The sequence below is a fragment of the Drosophila ficusphila genome, unplaced genomic scaffold (genome assembly GCF_018152265.1).
Source record: "Drosophila ficusphila isolate 14025-0441.05 unplaced genomic scaffold, ASM1815226v1 contig_791, whole genome shotgun sequence".
In the NCBI taxonomy this organism is placed as follows: domain Eukaryota; kingdom Metazoa; phylum Arthropoda; class Insecta; order Diptera; family Drosophilidae; genus Drosophila; species Drosophila ficusphila.
In genome coordinates, this window is record NW_025064737.1 from 5,301,606 (window position 1) to 5,318,792 (window position 17,187).

At 39.9% G+C, this 17,187-nt stretch overlaps 4 protein-coding genes across 6 annotated transcripts; all 4 read right to left on the reverse strand.

Moving 5' to 3' along the window:
• Nucleotides 1–653: 653 nt before the first annotated feature.
• LOC108093372 lies at nt 654–5,710 on the reverse strand. Of its 2 annotated transcripts, XM_017193395.1 has the most exons (4): nt 5,163–5,234; nt 4,836–5,109; nt 4,488–4,782; nt 654–2,606 (listed from the first exon to the last, which is right to left on the reverse strand). In XM_017193395.1, exons 2-4 carry the CDS (start codon nt 5,042–5,044, stop codon nt 1,425–1,427), a joined length of 1,686 nt encoding a protein of 561 aa, XP_017048884.1. In that variant the 5' UTR covers nt 5,045–5,109; nt 5,163–5,234; the 3' UTR covers nt 654–1,424. The 2 variants fall into 2 exon arrangements, with proteins under 2 accessions (XP_017048884.1, XP_017048883.1); XM_017193394.1 differs by having other exon boundaries at nt 4,836–5,710.
• Nucleotides 5,711–6,557: 847 nt separating this feature from the next.
• Nucleotides 6,558–7,430, reverse strand: LOC108093286 (chromobox protein homolog 1-like). The gene has a single exon (XM_043209220.1). The coding sequence runs from the start codon at nt 7,137–7,139 to the stop codon at nt 6,558–6,560; it is 582 nt and encodes a 193-aa protein (XP_043065155.1). The 5' UTR covers nt 7,140–7,430.
• Nucleotides 7,431–8,466: 1,036 nt separating this feature from the next.
• Nucleotides 8,467–15,165, reverse strand: LOC108093321 (protein kinase C and casein kinase substrate in neurons protein 1). 2 transcript variants are annotated; one of them, XM_017193310.1, is made up of 10 exons: nt 15,060–15,165; nt 13,293–13,399; nt 12,677–12,786; nt 10,745–11,082; nt 10,284–10,510; nt 10,096–10,216; nt 9,921–10,031; nt 9,668–9,864; nt 9,384–9,541; nt 8,467–9,302 (listed from the first exon to the last, which is right to left on the reverse strand). In XM_017193310.1, the coding sequence occupies exons 2-10, from the start codon at nt 13,394–13,396 to the stop codon at nt 9,196–9,198; spliced, it is 1,473 nt and encodes a 490-aa protein (XP_017048799.1). In that variant the 5' UTR covers nt 13,397–13,399; nt 15,060–15,165; the 3' UTR covers nt 8,467–9,195. The 2 variants fall into 2 exon arrangements, with proteins under 2 accessions (XP_017048799.1, XP_017048798.1); XM_017193309.1 differs by lacking the exon at nt 15,060–15,165 and having other exon boundaries at nt 9,668–9,861.
• A 620-nt stretch (nt 15,166–15,785) lies between these two features.
• Nucleotides 15,786–17,146, reverse strand: LOC108093324 (zinc finger HIT domain-containing protein 2). The gene is made up of 2 exons (XM_017193312.2): nt 17,035–17,146; nt 15,786–16,980 (listed from the first exon to the last, which is right to left on the reverse strand). Exons 1-2 carry the CDS (start codon nt 17,061–17,063, stop codon nt 15,825–15,827), a joined length of 1,185 nt encoding a protein of 394 aa, XP_017048801.1. The 5' UTR covers nt 17,064–17,146; the 3' UTR covers nt 15,786–15,824.
• Between the last annotated feature and the right edge of the window lie 41 nt (nt 17,147–17,187).

A 17,187-nucleotide genomic window follows, 5' to 3' on the forward strand; every position in this document is an offset into this window, starting at 1 on the left:
AATACTTAAACATATTCGATTGCTATATCTCTTTTTAGCATTAAAAGATTACAATAAAATCGGGCACACCTTAAAAGCATATAATGAAAGAACATTAATAAAGTTAATAACAAACAAGTCCTGTTAAAAAAGAAAAAAAACTTGTAGAAAATTTAATTTTAACTAAGATGGTAGAGGAGAGTTTAAATATATTATAGAATATAATAAATATTAAGAAAAAGGCATATTTGATATAGGAGCTTAGTTGCTGAATTTTATTTATTTCCTTGTGAAGTTAAAGCTAAGAACATTTGATCTTCGGCTTTTAATACTGTAAACAATTTTGACGTACTTTGGGTGGTTACCTCCCCTTGCGCATCCCCGAATTGACCCGCTGCCATGTTTTTTCTCCAGCCCACCATCCTATCAGATCCCATTCCATTTCATCCCTTTCGATGGGAAAACAAGTTGAGCCTGATATATTTTGATGCGCGAATGTTTTGATTGATTCTTAAATTTGTTTTCATAACAGTTGCCTTTGTGAAGCGAGTTTTGAGCCAACCCTCGCTGAGATTTTAGGATATCAATTACACTATTAATTGAAAAGAACCATCCCACAGTGATCTTTTGGTGCATTTTTAATACAATACAATACATACTATGTGTAATATGAAAAGCTTTCTTTATTTTCATTGAAAACAAAATAGTAACTGGTTCTTAAATTTAATTGTTTGACAATTATCTTGTTTCAGAATTACATATATGTATTTTTAAGTCTGCAGATAACATTTTGGTTTTAGCAACGTTCGTTGTAGCGTTTGTTTTATTGACAACATTCATTGCTATTAAGTTTTCATTAATTAAAAGCTATATGGGGTATGTACATTATTAAAAGCAAGTTTTAATCTTATAGTGAATGTGGGCTAGAAATATTTTATTTTATTTATTTGTTTTAATATTATTTATAATACTTCAGCTGAGGTGAAAATTTCCTAATGAGAATTTTTTATACGTACTTCTTAAGTAGCTTGCAACTTTTTCTAAAAAGTGATATAATATGTTTACTTCTTTTAATACGCAATTTGATGGTACCTAAGACCATTAAGCGCTTAAAATTATGTATTTAATTATCTAGCTAACAGAAATATTTGCAAAGATTAAAACCAACTTGAGCTGAAACCTTTTTCTAATCACGAGGCAATTACCCGAGTATCTGACAATTGTCATGTAATTGTCAGCTAATTTTCCATTCGCACAATCGCCTGGCCGCAATTACTTTTGCTGAAGTAGTTGCCAGCAACTAACCATCCGCCCGGAGATCAACCCCAGCGATAGGCCACCATACGTTCCGGGAACAAAAGGACCGGAGATCCGACAGATTAGAGTAACTATTTCCTTCCTTTTTTTGTGCGGTCTTGCGGTTGTCCACGATTTTCAGATACAACTCAGCAGATGCAAAACTTTTTGGTCTCCTTAACGGACGAGCAGCCCGACATCCCGAAGTAGGTGTCCAATCGACTGACGCTGGGCACCCGGATGGAGATCGTTTGGGCACTTGGGTCCCAGTCCACGGTGGCCTCAAAAATGGCATTCCTTGGCTGGGCTTTAACTTGCACCAAATAGTGATTTGAGTTGCTCCTTTGCTGCACCGAGATTATTCGGTTAAGCCTCAGCCGACGGCAGCGTTTCGTTCCTTTTTTGCTGGACACAAACTTGTTGATGGCATCCACCAGCTGGGTGGACATCACCTTCGCTCTGGGATCCTTTGTGGGCAGCTCGAAGGAGCTGTCACAGGCGCACCAGTGCTTCTCGATTCCAGCCTGGGAGCAATTGCGGGACCAGTTCATCTCCAAGAAGACGCTCTGACAGGAGGGACAGGCATCCGGATGAGGTAACTTCTCCGGCGGAGTATCCAGTTCAAGAATGTGCTTCAGGGTGGCATGGATATCGTATGGAGAGGTGAGGCGATTCTTGTTAACCCGCAGGTTGCGCAAAAGCTTCGGGTACTTATCCTGTATCCAAAGAGGCACATGGAAGTAGATAAAGGGCAGACGCTCCTCCACGAATCCGCTGTCCAATATCCGCAGTGGTCCGAACCTGGACCCATGGTCGCTGAAGAAGATTATGATGGTGTTGTCCATCACACCTTTTTTCTCCAACGTTCGCATGTACTCCACCATCTTGGCATCCATGGCAGAGGTCACAGTGAAGTCGTTGTGGCTAAAGGTGTTGGTCCAAAACATGCCAAAAAAGGTCCTGTTCCGGTTGACCCTGGTGAACTGGACACCCAAGTCGTAGATGTACTCGGCGGCGGGCTTTCGTCCCAGGCAATAAGGTAGTTGGCTCTGATGAGTCACCTTAAGTTCTTTCTCCGCAGCCAAGATCAATGGTCTGCCGTATGCATCTGTCGGCGGATGCAGGAAGCCCATGCTGGAGTAGTCAAACGTGGAAAAGGGACTCCAGTCCTCGGCGAAGGCCGTTGTGTAGCCCCTCGCCTGGTAGTCCTTCCAAATCAGAGGACATGCGTCCAGGCCACCCACTTTGTCTGGTCGGCACTGCGCATTCGCAAAGGTTTTGTTAAATCCCGTGAGCACCGCCATCAGATTTGGAAAGGTGTTATCGCCCATCTGATGAAGAAAGAAAGGGGAAATTCTTTAAGTCAAGGTGCATATCAGATGACTAAGCTGGTACGTTAATAACTATTTTTCAGTTTTAAATTGTATGTTAATGTATTTTAAATTCTGGCATTTTTAATCAACATAATATTTATAAAATGCATAATAAAGAAAATAAGAAAGGGTCGAATTTGTGTACTGCTCCAAAAGTTTTGACTTCGTGGCAATAAAACCAAAATTAAAGTGATACCCAAAATGGGTTTATTATTCTGGGATATCTGTATCATGTTAAAAGCTTTGCAGAAATAAAAATGATACATTTTATCATTCGATGTGAACATAATAAAATTATATCCTGGCGTACCTAAAAAAGTTCTTGTTCAAAAATCCAAATGTCCTCTAATGACATTTATATTATATTTTATAAAACAAGCAGTTTTCCCGCATAATATAATCACCAGGGCTAACAGAGTTATGTTCTTAAAAACGTAAAAATATGTATGGATTTATGGACGAAAAAATAGAGAAATATGGACGAAATATGGACGAAAAAGTTGACAAATATAGAATAAAATGGATAAATATAGGTAGCATAGACGAAAAAGGGATAAATTTAGGTATAAAAATGGATAAACGTAGACGATTATATCGATCATATTAACTTTTTATGACAATGAACAATTAGAAATCGCTAGATTTGTCCCAAAGATCATTGCAGAACAATATGACATGTTGTGTCAGATTAGTAAAAACAAAACTACGGCGTTTGTCACTGAATATGTGTTTCTATGATGAAAATGAACGCTCAGCATCGCAAGATGTAACAGGAGCATTTGCATATGCATTCAGTTCAGCAGGTGATAAATTCAGGATAAGATCGTCACCTTCTGTAGAACTATCAATGAGATATAGAATTAATCAATAACTTTTAAACACTAGAATTTAAGAGACATAAGAACTGAAAGCATGAAATATGGAATAAAAACTGAATCTTAAAATATAAACTGCATCATAATTGTTACATTCGATGATACATATTTTGATTGATTAAGACGCAACGATGTTTTGTTTTCATTATTTATTATCGAGTATAAGGCAAACGACAGAAATTTCATAATATTTGAGCCAAACATATCTTTCTATAGGTTTTCAGACACTTTAATGCTCAAAATATGGATTTATTCAAGTGATTGTGTAAAATATGGATTTATAGGAAAAAAGGCGAAAATATGGAAATAAATATTTTTTCATTTAAAAACATAACTCTGTTAGCCCTGATAATCACCATTTGAGATAAAATATTTTGTAATGTTTTTAACTGCCAACAAGATATATTTCACTTCTTTTTTCCACACCTAAAAGTTTATCAGAAACAACAACTGAATATAGCAATCATATTTAGCTGCAGAGAGCCAAATAAATAAACACATATTTCGTCCTAAAATGTGTTATCAGAATTTATGGTTCTTCAGACAGTTGAAACAGCTAAGTAGTATTTATTTTTGTATTACGTAAGTTTTATTATAAAACATAATACTTTAAATAAATTATAAGGTTGAGCCAATTAATATCGCACGTTGTTTTAAATAATTCTCTAACTAAAAACACTTCCTGCGACTAAAACGTGTTATTTTTTGTGCTTTTGTCACGTCAAGTTTGTAAGTATTTTTAGAATTTTTTGATATATTGGACTTTAAAATGTTGCTAGCCCCTAAAGACGGACTCCGCTACAGATCCAGACGTTGACTCAAAAAAAAGATTAAGATAACCAAGCTGATCGTAAAATAACAAAATATATATGTTTGAGATTCAAGTATACGGTACTTGGAGGATTTCTTTTTCAGTTTTATAAAATTTTCAAACTATTAATTTATTTATGTAAATCATAAATACCTTGTTGTAGCCTTGGAGCTCGAACCAGTTGCTCGTTTTTAAGTACTCGTACATCTTGGGCATGGTCAGCTCGATGGTCATTCGGGACACGGAATCGATGCCCCAGAGCAAAACGCTGGGCCTTTTTTCGTGAGCCGATTTGGGACTTTTGTCGGAATCTTTCCGAGGATGGACGAAACTGAAGACGTTCTTTTGCACGGCATAATCATGGGGAGGCCGGTGGCAATAAGCGATCATGGCTGTCACATCAGTGGGAACCAAAAAGTCCTGCTGGATTTTAACGCACGGACCCAGTCTGCCAAGATATTCATTTTCAGAGTCCATTTCAGGATGATTTTTGCAACTTACTTGTAGCTGTGATCAGCCTTGTCTGCAACTCCTGCTCGAAGGATCTTTTTGTAGCAGCAGATGGAATTGTCGATTTTATGAAGCCTGTAGGTGCTGTCCGTTTCATTGAAGTTCACTGTGATCATGTCGCGACTCGAGTCGCATACTATATAGCTATGTTTTTTGTAGATTTTGAGGATATTGCTGGCAAAAGGATTCGGGTGGGTCATTTGGCATCCATCGCTGTTCACAAAGTATTTCACTCCCGACTTAGTTTCTAATTCATATGAAGGTTCTGTTTTCGATTCCTCAGTAACATGTGAAAAAGTATTGCTAATGCTAACATACGGGTTAGTTTCTTCTTCTTCCTCCGCTTGATATCTTTTCTCTGTTTGGAAGATTACGGGATCTATTGTAGCATTTAAAGTTGAATTTTGGGTTACGGTTGTCACATTTATAGCACCATAAGTAGAGGTTTCGTACGGATTATCCAATGCCTCCGAAACACTGGGAGTATTTGGAGTGCTTGATTCCGTTGAGATCTCCCACGGATTCGAAGAATCGCTTGGATATTTCACTGTACTGCTATCTAACTGAATTCCGGCGGAACTCAGAGTATAAATCGCCACTATCATGAGAAGCACACATATAAGGCCTATTTTCGTTATCCATTTTGAAGGCTTGTTTTCATAGAGCCCTTCCTCTGTTGGAATAAGTTGGTATTTTGTGTTTGACATATTTGAAATGACAATTATCCAATGTGAACTTTTGTCTCTAAAGTGTAGAACAATTTACTTATTTTAGGATCAGTTTATATCCCTATACTCGATTCGGCGGTTTAGAACACATTTCGGAATTATAATAGAACCTGACTTTAACGACCGCTCCGTTCGCGGTCTTTCTCGCAACTGCAGTAATTTATGAACCGATAGCTTTGAATAGCTGGGAGCTATACAGATTGTACCCATATAGTCGCAATCGCAAAATATGAGAGGCTAGAGCGGTTTTATAGTTGCGTTAGATCGTACATAAAATTTAAATACACCACAATGTACGGTGACGTCATTTAACTTAGACATAGATTTTTACAATTAGGCATGATCTTCCCAGGTTCCTTAACTAATAGCTACACAGAGAGAATTTTAGCGTTGTCAATTGAGTTAAAAACGTGCTCAAAAAACGGAAATACAATTTTTTTTTTGCCTTAAACGAAAAAGAAAACCCAAATAACATGCTTTTTTACAAAAAGTTGTTGCCGAATTGAAGAAACAGAAAACCAAAATCATCTTCAACACGCAACTTTTCGTTCAACTAAGGTTTACCTGTTTTTACATTTTTATAAATCAAGAACTTGTTTCAAAGCAATAAGCTTGCAAGGCTTTTAAACACTTTTTTGTCTGTATTCTAACTTTTTCTTCTCGTGCCCAAACATTTATTGTTCTCAGTAACTTCCCAACAAAGAGACAGCCGTCAAATCAAAATGGTTTGCTAAGTAATTAAAATGTTGTTGTAAAAAGATGCGCTTATGCATTTGCATATTAATGAAGGTTACCTTTAACGGCAAAAGGCATTGTAATAATTTTAATGTTAACTGATTTTCGAATATGGACAACATTTTCCATCTTTATGGTTTAATCAAATATGAGATAAAAATATAAAATTCTCAACAATTACTAAACTATTAGAAACATGTGATAGTTTGTTCTTCATTTCTAAAGTGGTTCAGAACTGGTGATTTATTTTTTATTTTTTAATAATCAGGCAGAGCGAATTGTTAATGAAATTAGTGAAAGTGGCCGGCTCTGCTCTCCAGCTCCATTGGTGTCTGCCATAGAGTGAAAGGATCACACTGCCGGGATCCATGCCGCCGGAGGAGCCCAGATTGCCGGAGCCGTTGTTGTTCCCGTCCCCGCTGACGCTGCCCGTGGAGAATCCGAAGTACTTCTCGTCGAACTCAATGACCACCTGGGGGCAGCGGATGTTGGCTAGCTTGGCGGGCACCAGCTCCGATTGATCGCTGTCCTTCCACATCATAAGAAACATAAGTTGGCCCGACGAATTGACGGCACCCAGAATCATTGAGGGCTCCAAACCACGATCGAAGCCATTCTTCTGCTCCACGTTTTCGTTGGACAGGGACTCATTGGTCTCCGTATTGTTCTTAAGCGACTCCTCGAACGTCGCCATCGAGTTGGGGCACTCGAGATACTCAACCGGCTCCCAAGTGTTTTCACTGCGCGGAAAGGCACTCCATTTTATATAGTACTCCGTGCGCCCATTCACCGTGCGCTTATTTTCTACGCGTTCTATTGAGAAATCGGACATTGTTTGCTGTTTCTATTTATTGTTCGAAATAAGTTTTTAATTTCCCTGGCCTCATAAAATATGATTTTATACATTCGTGCTGTTCGAAGCGTAGAAAGAAAAGGATAAGTTGGAGACAGCCAGAAATGGGTAACTCCTTTGCTGTAAACTATTGGCAATAAATGACAGCAATGAAACGTCAAGCTCATTTTTCTGTTTAAAAGTTTGAGGTGGTTCAGTGATAGAAAAGGCTTTTTACATCTTTAAGGGGGGTAAGGTTTTAAAAATTTTTTTTTTACATTTTTTAAAAATTTTTTTTTTTTAATGACCAATATGTCGAGAACATTGTGTAAAAATTTTAAGTCAATTAAAGTCAAACTAACGGAGTTACAGCGTTTTAAACTACCGGATTTGGACGTATTTTCACGTGTAAAAATACTTTGAATCGATTTTGCCAAAGACGTTATTTTGAAAGCCGGTGAACATCAGAACTCAAAATCTACTGAACCGATCCTTTTCAAATTTTTAACACAAAATCTCAACATAAATACGCAGGTAATCAGGAAGAGATTTTTTTAATTTTTAATTTATTTCTATTTTTAAAAAATTAATTAACAGCGATTTTTTAAGCTAAAATCGCACTTTTCACTTTCAAGTGCTCCCAAAAATAGACAAAAAATAAATTTAAAAAAACTCTTCCTGATTACCTCGGGAAATTCATTATCTTTACAACGAATATCACATTTTATTTTTAAGATGATCCGTTAACGCCCTATGATGTTCACCGCAAAACAACTTTTTCTTTAGGCGCTTCGGAAGATTAACCGCCACAGGCTTATTTCTTAATATTTTTTAATAATTTTTTTTTTCTAATACTCTTCAAGAGTTAAACAATAACATGTAATTAAGCTCAATAAAATAAACTTACTCATTTCGCCGCAAAAAAAAATCAAACATGGCCCTTTTTTTTGGCCTTTAAAACCTTACCCCCCCTTAAGAACCCACAACCATTCTGTTCCTCTTTCCCTGACAGTACTGCCATTTAGAGCATGTATTTTTGGATTAAGTCTGACTTTCAGGTTTCATTTAAAATACCATGAGTACTTAAAGACGAAAGAAATGTTTGATAGAAATAAAACAAATATTGTGAACACTACCACGTGTTTCATTTCTTTGTCTCAAATTCATAATTATAATCCGCAACTCATTATTAAAAGTCTAATAAGACGAATTTGAATTAACAAATACAGTCAAAAAAAAAATTTGTCAGAGAGCCAAACAGTATTGATCTTGATACAAAGTCTTAATATAAATTAAACTAAGTAATTGATTGTAAAGTCATTCGAAATAGTGTTTTGCTTGTTTTATTTCAATAATTTAAGTCATTTAAAAATGTACATGTACAGTATACATACTCCAATACGTATGTATACACAAAACTTCATAAATAATAAAATGTTCAAGAAACGCATTACAAATGCTATGCATGTACAATATCTAAATATGCCAAAGATTACGCTGCGCCCCCCGGCTGGCCACAAAAAAGGTTTACGGCGCAGAGAGGGAGTAAAAATGCGGCCGCATCGTGACAAAAAATACATAATTTCACTTTCAGTTTGTTATACATAGCATAAATTACATAATACATTTAATTTGTAATGTCATTTCGTACATTGACGTTTACACTTATTGTTCTTCTGTTGACGACTTTTCGCTAAGTTTTCTGTTACATATCTGTATCTTCTTTTCGGCCCGCTAATGACCGCATTGCTACTGTTGGTGAGTTGATTGGTAGGTTGGATTGGTTGGTTTGATCAGTATCGGTGCATCTATCGATCTCAAGTAGATATAACGCCCAATGCCCCTCGGATGCCGCACTATTGAAATACGCATAGTGCGAGCGATTGCTCATAACAATTTCTAATACATATGTATGGTAATATTTTTCATCAACGACTGTTTACTGTATACGCGCAATCCGTAATGCGTCTCTACCTCGCTGTAATGCTACATATACGTATCTGCTGTATATATATATCTGCTTAACGACTTCTACTACATATTCCGTTCCGCCGGCTTACGCGGTCTCCACATAGTTGGCCGGATACAGGCCGACGCGCCCATTCATGCGTCCCTTGCACCAGCCTTGTTCGTCTTCATCTTCGAGCTTCTCGAAAACATCACCTGAAAGAGCCGAGCGAGCGAATAGGGTTGAGCGGTGAGCGGTGACCATTGGAGATTATCATATAGAGGGCTTCCACTCACCTTGCTTGAATGTGAGCTCATCACTTTCAGCGCCCTCGTAATCGTAGAGCGCTTTGACCGGCACACCCGGCTCACCGTTGTCCACCAGCACGTTGTCGCCCTCGTCCCACTCCTCCTCCTCGTCGAATGGATTTGCATCGGCTTTGCCGTTGCCGTTTCTGTGTACACAAATTGAAATCAATTAGTTCAATGAAAATGAGCACATCCAAGCGACAAGCGACGTGTCTCTGCTGGGCCAGCCAGTCCGAGTGTAATTCAAAACAATACAAACTGTTTCAACTTACGTTACGCTCGGATTGCGATTGGATGCCGCGGCTGCCGCCGTTCCCGCTGCCGCTGATACCGCTGCCGTTGCAGCCGCTGTTTTGACTTCGGATGTGGATTGCGTGGTCGCAACATCGTTCTTAACACTCGCTCTGCTGCTAACGCTGCTCAGGGTGCTGGTGTTCTTCTTCAGGCTGTTTGTCGTTGGGTATTCCTGCTAAAGAGCCGACTGACTTAGTATGCTTTTAAATGCCGAACAGTCGACGGGCTTACGTGCACATCCTCGGCCACAGGTCGCTGGTTGATGAGCGTGATTGGTGCTGCCGGCAGTGCCTCTTTTGATTTGTTGCCCTTGGCAATGTCGCGGAACTCCTCCGTGTATTCCTATTAACAGAGCGGAAGTTCCATTAGGCCACCGACTTGCGACTCAATAAAATAGCAAACTCACCACAAACGAGGGCCAATTCATGGCCATGTTGATACCATTATTGTTCGACCAGAACTTTAAGTCTTTCTGATAGTCTGCATTGTTGATCGTGTGGGAGAACTCCTCATAGATTTGGGGCAGGCTGTAAGGCAAGAGAGATATTATTTAATGGCTTTCTTCTTTTTGAGTTGGTTTAAATCCATTTGTACCTTTGCACTTTGGTGAGGTCAAGACACGAGTGCACGTTGAACAGAATTTCTTTGACGAATTGCAACCGCGTCTTCTCAAAGGATTGGCACTTTTCAAACACGGATGTCATGTCCTCAATGTACACCGAATTGTATTTGGTGATTTCGGCAATCGCCTGCTCGTACTTCTCCCGGCACTTTTGCACTTGATCTTTGGTCTTTTGCACTCGATCGTGCATTTTCTTCACCTGGTTAATTGAAAATAAATGGGTTAGACAATTGTTATTAAAACCATGCAAAAATACATGTTTCTGTTAGGTATTGATTGGTACAAATGCTATTCAAATATGTAATTGTTGTCATATATTTTATGACTTCTGTTCAAATTGGGCTATAAATAATTTTTTTTTTTGCAACTAATGCCCCAATATAATTTAATAATTTAATAATTTGTTTTTCCAATTTTTCACCCAGTTTCTTACCTGATCCGGCGACAACGAGCTGTCGGCATTGGCATTGCGCTCCTGGTTGGTAGCACTGCGCTCGGTTTTGCAGGCTGAATGGTAGTCCGCCTTGGCCTTCTCCACTTTGGCCAGGAGTTTGGCCCAGGGCTTCTGGGCCTTCTTGAACAGATCCTCCAGGTCCTTGCGCTCCTTGATCTGCATGAGCGTGTGGTGGTAGTTCTCCTTCTGCCATGTCTTGATCTGGGTGTTGACATCGTTGCACAGGTTGTCCTTGATCTTCATGTGAACGTCGGAGATCCGCTCCGATTCCGTCAGCACGCCCTTCCAGGCAGCCTCCGTGGTTCCGTATTCCGGACCTGAAACAAATCAAGCATTACCTTTATATCTCGTGTAGCGATTCTCAATTAACAACAGATTACAAGCGTGTCGCCAAGTCGAGCTGCCTGCCGCTGACGTCATCGGCGGCCCCTCGGGCGGTTTGGTTTATCTAATCAGCCGCAGCCGCAAGATATACCTATAGCTCTTGTTATATAGGTAAGGAAAATACAATATACTTGGGGAACGAGAGCGCTTGTATGGGTGCCTGCGATCGCGAAACATCGCACATTTTTGGCATTTTTTATTGGCCGCTAGCACACCGCAATCAAATTGATATGATGCTCGTCTTATAATTGGCAGTGCACGAAACTTGTTTGCCTAACGACCCACTGCTATCCCCAATTCCCGCTGCCAACACACAGACAGTGATATATAGAAATTGAGACGCTTAGCATAGAAATAACTCGTTCTATTTTCCCCTCGCATTGATTTTTGAAACCATTTCAAGCGACGCTTTGGTGCCGGTTTGGTGCCGGGCAATGGGCCACTGGCCAGCGCTTCTGCCGCTCAGTCTCCATATCTCCATCCACTGGAATATCGGTCTATCTGTATTTGTATCTGTATCTTCGACTAGACGCAGCTAGGCAAATTCCGCACAAATACGCTGGCCAACTGAGAAAATACGAAGAGAACTCGGATTCGGAGGCGGTGGCGGTGGCGGAGGAAATGGTAGTCGCTTTTGCAATTGCCCATTGCTGGTTACTGTGAAAGTGGACACTGAGAATTCCGTGCAGAGGCGGTCACAGAAAATAGCAGCAATAGAAACACAGCAGCAGCAGCAATGAGGCAAAGCGGTTTCCAACTTTGCAAGCGCTGTACTCGATTTCATTTCACGAAGAAGCGCGCACACTGTGCCGGACATCCGCCAAAAATGGTCGGTAACCCAATTCCATGAGTAAGGAATAGCAATGGTCTATAACCGTGGCCATTTACCGACATTGGGCGCCAAGCGGTTTCAAAGAAGGTTTGCTATCAAAAATTAGCCAAGAAGGTATAAACTTTTATGAGGTTTAACATTTGACATGATGATTAAACAACTTCTAAACCTCTAGTTCACTAGTTCTAAAAAAGAGCTCTTAAAAAATCTTAAAAATTAAATATGCTTTAGTGTTTATCAAAACCCATTTGATCTTTTTGTTTAGATTTTTCTTTGTATATACAAATTATGGCATTTCCTTCGCCAGTTTAATATTTGTATACAAAAGTTTATGCTGGCTAATCCAAACGCTTTGCTCTTCCTGACAATTAATATATTTTTTAAAAATAAGACCTACAATTTTGAACCACAGTACCGAGCTTTTACAGACTACAACCGAAAAAAACGAGGTAACGAAAAACGCAAAAAAAAAGCCATTAATAGCTTAAGCCACTTATCGCACAACGGCAACAACAATGCTCAGAATGATGTACAGAATGTGGAAAATAAGAACAGCCAGTGGGCCAAATATGTGGTGGGAATACAACTGCCCCGCTGGGCTTCAATGGATGCGTTAACAAATAGCAGGCTTACAAGACACATTATGTCTCATGTCGCCGCCCACACGACCAACCGCCCAACCGCTTTTCACTCACCTTTCTCAATGAGTTCACTCCATTTCTTTGACCAGGTGCGCAAGCTTTTCGCATATCCCTTCTCGATTTCGGCACGCTCCTGAATCAGTTGCTGTAGGTCATTGCAGAGTCTGCGTGTGAAATGAGACAAAAATCAAAATAATGCAAACCGGTTTGGATTTGGGTTTGGGGTTGGGTTCGGGTTCGAATGGATTCTGCTGGCAATGACCCAGCGAGCCAAGTGCTTATACACAGAGCAAAACCCTCAAGTTAGTCAATAATCCACAATTACTCATATGGTGCTAGCCCTCATGGCAGCATTTTTTATAAAATGTCTTACTCAAAATATAAAGAAAAACCAGATCAAAGCCTTTCATTTTTTTAGTGGTTCTGCTTTGAATTTTGATTCGATAAAATGATGAAACAGAAATCCCTCATTGTAACTGAATATACAGAAAAGTTTAAATTGATCAATTGGTATTCCAAAACCGTTGATAAAAAACGAAAAAAGACGAATGTTGACCAACGTGTGTTTGTCTATTATAACAAATTGATTGGATTTTAATCCGTTCGGATGACATAACCGAAGTCGAGTTTTTCTCTGTGCATAGGGACTACCCGGGGATTAAATACTCACTTATAACCATCCTCGATCCGCTTGGTGGTCTTTTTATAGTTGCCGGGCTCCCAGAAGGAATCGCTGGTGGCCTGGAGGAGCTGATCATCGCTGTGGTGGGACATTTCCTGCGGACACCAATCGATATTAATCAATCACATCGAAAGGTTTAAGCGCCATAATAATAAAATATGAGTTTGGTCTACGTAAATAGACGCTGCCGCCATAAACAACTTCCACACAAGAGCAGCAGCAACAACAAAGCTCTTTGTTTATACGCAAACTTGTATTTTTGTAGTGTTTATCTTGGCCCAACAAATCGTTTGTTGAACAATATACTAGCCAAAACGAGCTGGGTAAATTAATTGTTTGCCTAATTTGTTTCTATTAAGAAATTCCTTTGCATTGATGCAACAGGTAGAATTTTAATTATTGGAGCTTTATCAACGATCATATTTCTTACTCTTCTTTGCCGAGTGTCCCCATTGATAAAGACGGCGCTTATCACCCTGACTCATTGGGAAACTTTTCTTTTGCACACCGGAAGAAATCACAGATTCTTAGACGTTATGTTTAAACAACATAATAATACAAATACTATACAATTTATTAACTCAAGATAAAATCAAATTCAAACCTTTCAAGAAACTAACCTGCCAATAAGGTAACCAAATTCCATAAGAATTTTTTCTATCTGGGTATAAAACTACCAATAATTTGCTTTAATGATAAGTAATCATATAAATATAGAGCATCATTTTGATAAGTTTAAAATAATTTTAACTGCTTAAAAATGATCAATTTGATCTTTACACCGTTTAGAGTTTTCTTTCTGTGTAAAGTGTTATGTATATGTTTTTCGAGTTTCCGGAGGGAAAACTAGGTATCTTATCGGAGGAGTTTCCTGCATCAGCTGTTGGTAAACAATGCAGTTGCTTTAAGTTCCACTCACACACCCGTATAAATAATAACGGTTATGTTATCAGCAGACATTGACCGGTTATATATACATAACAATCGTCGCTGGAATTTAATCACCGCACACAAAGACACTCCGAGATTGATGACGCTGTCCAGGTCTTGAATCTTGCGTTGACTTGATTTGGGCGTCATCGGCACTTGATGCGCTTACGGGTTTCCCTCATCGCTATAAATAATAAATATCAAGCCGCTGCAGTCACGGCCAATCGCCATTCGCGGCTCTTTGCGATTTTCGTGAGCTGAGATGGCCAACAGAAAGTTTACAAACAGGTTGACGCATACTTCGCATATTTGTGGAGATAGATAAGCAAGTTTACGGCGGTCATACACACACACACACGCACACCTAAGCCAACACGTCGCACACTTAGGCGATAAGAGGCCCCCACCCCCTCCCATCGCCTAGAAACTCGTTTATCTTCTAGATTGAACTTGTCTCTGCCGTTTACTGTAAATATTTGCATCGCTTTCCAGCCACCTTACATAAGGTTTTGGGTGCTGCGATTAAACTGTTTTGCTGTGCACTAATTTTTAGCAGGCGAAGCGTACGAAGAGCACTTGCTGGCCGATTGGATATTGTTGTTGCCAGACGCACACCGACACGCACACACGCGCCGAGTCTGGGCCCACACACACACACCGATGCGAAATTCCGCTACACCCAAACGCGTTTACACGAAATGTTCTAAACCAAGATCGCTTTCACTGCTACTATAGCCACTGCTGCTTTGCATTTTATGTCGTAATTGTTAGTTCCTGGCGCCGTGTTTTCGACAGCCTACTATTCCGGGCGCACTGAACACCTACCAAATAACAAAATAGCGTAAAAAAGCACTACAATCGAGTGGTGTGTCTGGAATCGCCAACTAAAAAACTATGTGTGACCGTGCGGCGGTGGTCAAAATATACCGAGCGGGCCGAAGACGTGGGCAAAATACCATGTAGAGTTTGTTTACTTTTTATTTGATTTTTTTTTACAGACGTGCCAAATAAAAAAAAAAAATGTAGTGCAACTTACGTTTAAAATAAACAGTTTGCCTAAATTGTTTTAAAATATTGTTGGCATATTGTGTTTAAAAATTTGGGTGACCATTTTTTATATTTTTATAGTTGTTCCCTTAAGAGGCAGCGCAAAACCGTAACGAATTATTAATTTTGGAGTTAATAGCAAAATATGATTTTTTAGCTTTATAGATTAATATTGCCCTTTATCTTTCATCTCACTTCAATTTAGATACGAACCAATTGTGCATAAATATTTCAATTAAATGCAATAGTATAATATATTTCAGTTTCCTTATTTTGGTTTTTTTTTTGTATAAATAACATTTATATTCCTAAAATAAAAAATCAACTTGTTAAGATTTCAAGCAATCGTAGAGTAAGTTTTCTTGTATATCACCAAAAAAAAAAATTATATGTGCAGTTTGACTTACAACAAGATGTAGAAGAGGTTTCAGCAGAAGGACTATGGGGTCTACGATCGCTTCCATTTTTGAGGTAACACAAAACCCAAGAGGGAAATGACAAACGTTTTTAATTTAAATAAGATGATATATTTTGACAAAAATCTCACAGGACCTCTTCCCGCGCAACGTACGACAGCAAGAACTCGATTTTCCGCATAAGTTGCGCCAATTTCGTGCGATCTAGCTCCACACTGCCGCTGGCCAGAGCGAAAAGTTTTTGGAACTCGGCTTCCTGGGCATTCTTCCGCCGGCTTAATGCTTTGGTCTGCTGTAGGAGAAGGAGCACATCGCTCAAGGCGGCCAACTTATTGTCCGTTGTAGCCATTAGCTGACGGGCATCTTGGTGGAGTTGCTCCCTGCTTTCGACCAGGAAATTTGATCCCCCTCCGGCACTACCCACAGCTGCCGCTCCCGCTGGCCCGTTGCCAGTGGTGATGGCTTCCATCTCGACGGAGACTATTGCATCCTCGGCATCCTCGAAGTTTGTGCCGTACTTCAAAGTTGCACTGAGATTAACCAGATGGGCCACCGCTTCGCTGGCATTGGTTCTCTGTTCGCCACCAAAAAAACGAGCTACACATGCGTAGGCGCTCAGAATGTTCCACAGATTGTAGTGCAAACAGGGCGAAGGTGTCTTCTTGCATATATCCGAGAAATTGGCAATGTTACCATATATCTCGGGAACGGAGCTCGCTTTCTTGGCAGCCTCTTCTGGTGTGGGAATGACCACAATCTTGGAGTTCTTTGGCTTCTCCCACCAGGGCTTGTAGTCCGGCATGAGCTTCATGATTTCGCCGTTGGTAATCAGTTTCTGGAACTCTTCTTGCTCCTCCGTGGTGAGTCGGCTCCAAACTTCATCCGCATCGTTGATATCGACGCCTTTTAGACGGGCTGCAATGTCTTCTTCAAAGTCCTCCTCGGGTAGATCTTCTCCGCCGGGTTCCTCTTCGCCGTCATCTTTTTCCGCTCCTTCTTCCTCACCATCATCCGAATCCAACGGGTTTTCCAATCCATCTGTGTCAAAGCCCTGCGGATTGAAACCGCCGTCTGTTTCCCGCATTCTCTTTAAAATGTCATATATTTTTCGCACGTCCTCCTGGCTTTCCTGTGTAGCCCAGGCTCCGGAGAGTTCGTCTTGAATGCAGGATTTGTAAAACTCTTCGGAGCATTTAAGGTGTTCCTGTGATTTGTAGCACCCCACGCTGCAGTAGAGTGCATTGCACTTGGGGCAGGTGTACTTGAATGGCGCTGCCCGGCAGCTGTAAATTTCGCATTAATATAGAAAAGCTATTTTAAAGAAGTGAAGTACTTACAAATGACAAGTTTCTTCGGCTTCCGACATGGTAAACTAAAGTAAACAAAATAATGCGGTCTAAAACAGCTGATCGAGAGTATGACCGCAACTAACACTTCTTCAGTGGCACCAAAACAGAAAAATGCGTGCACGCTAAGAAACGGTTTTTTGA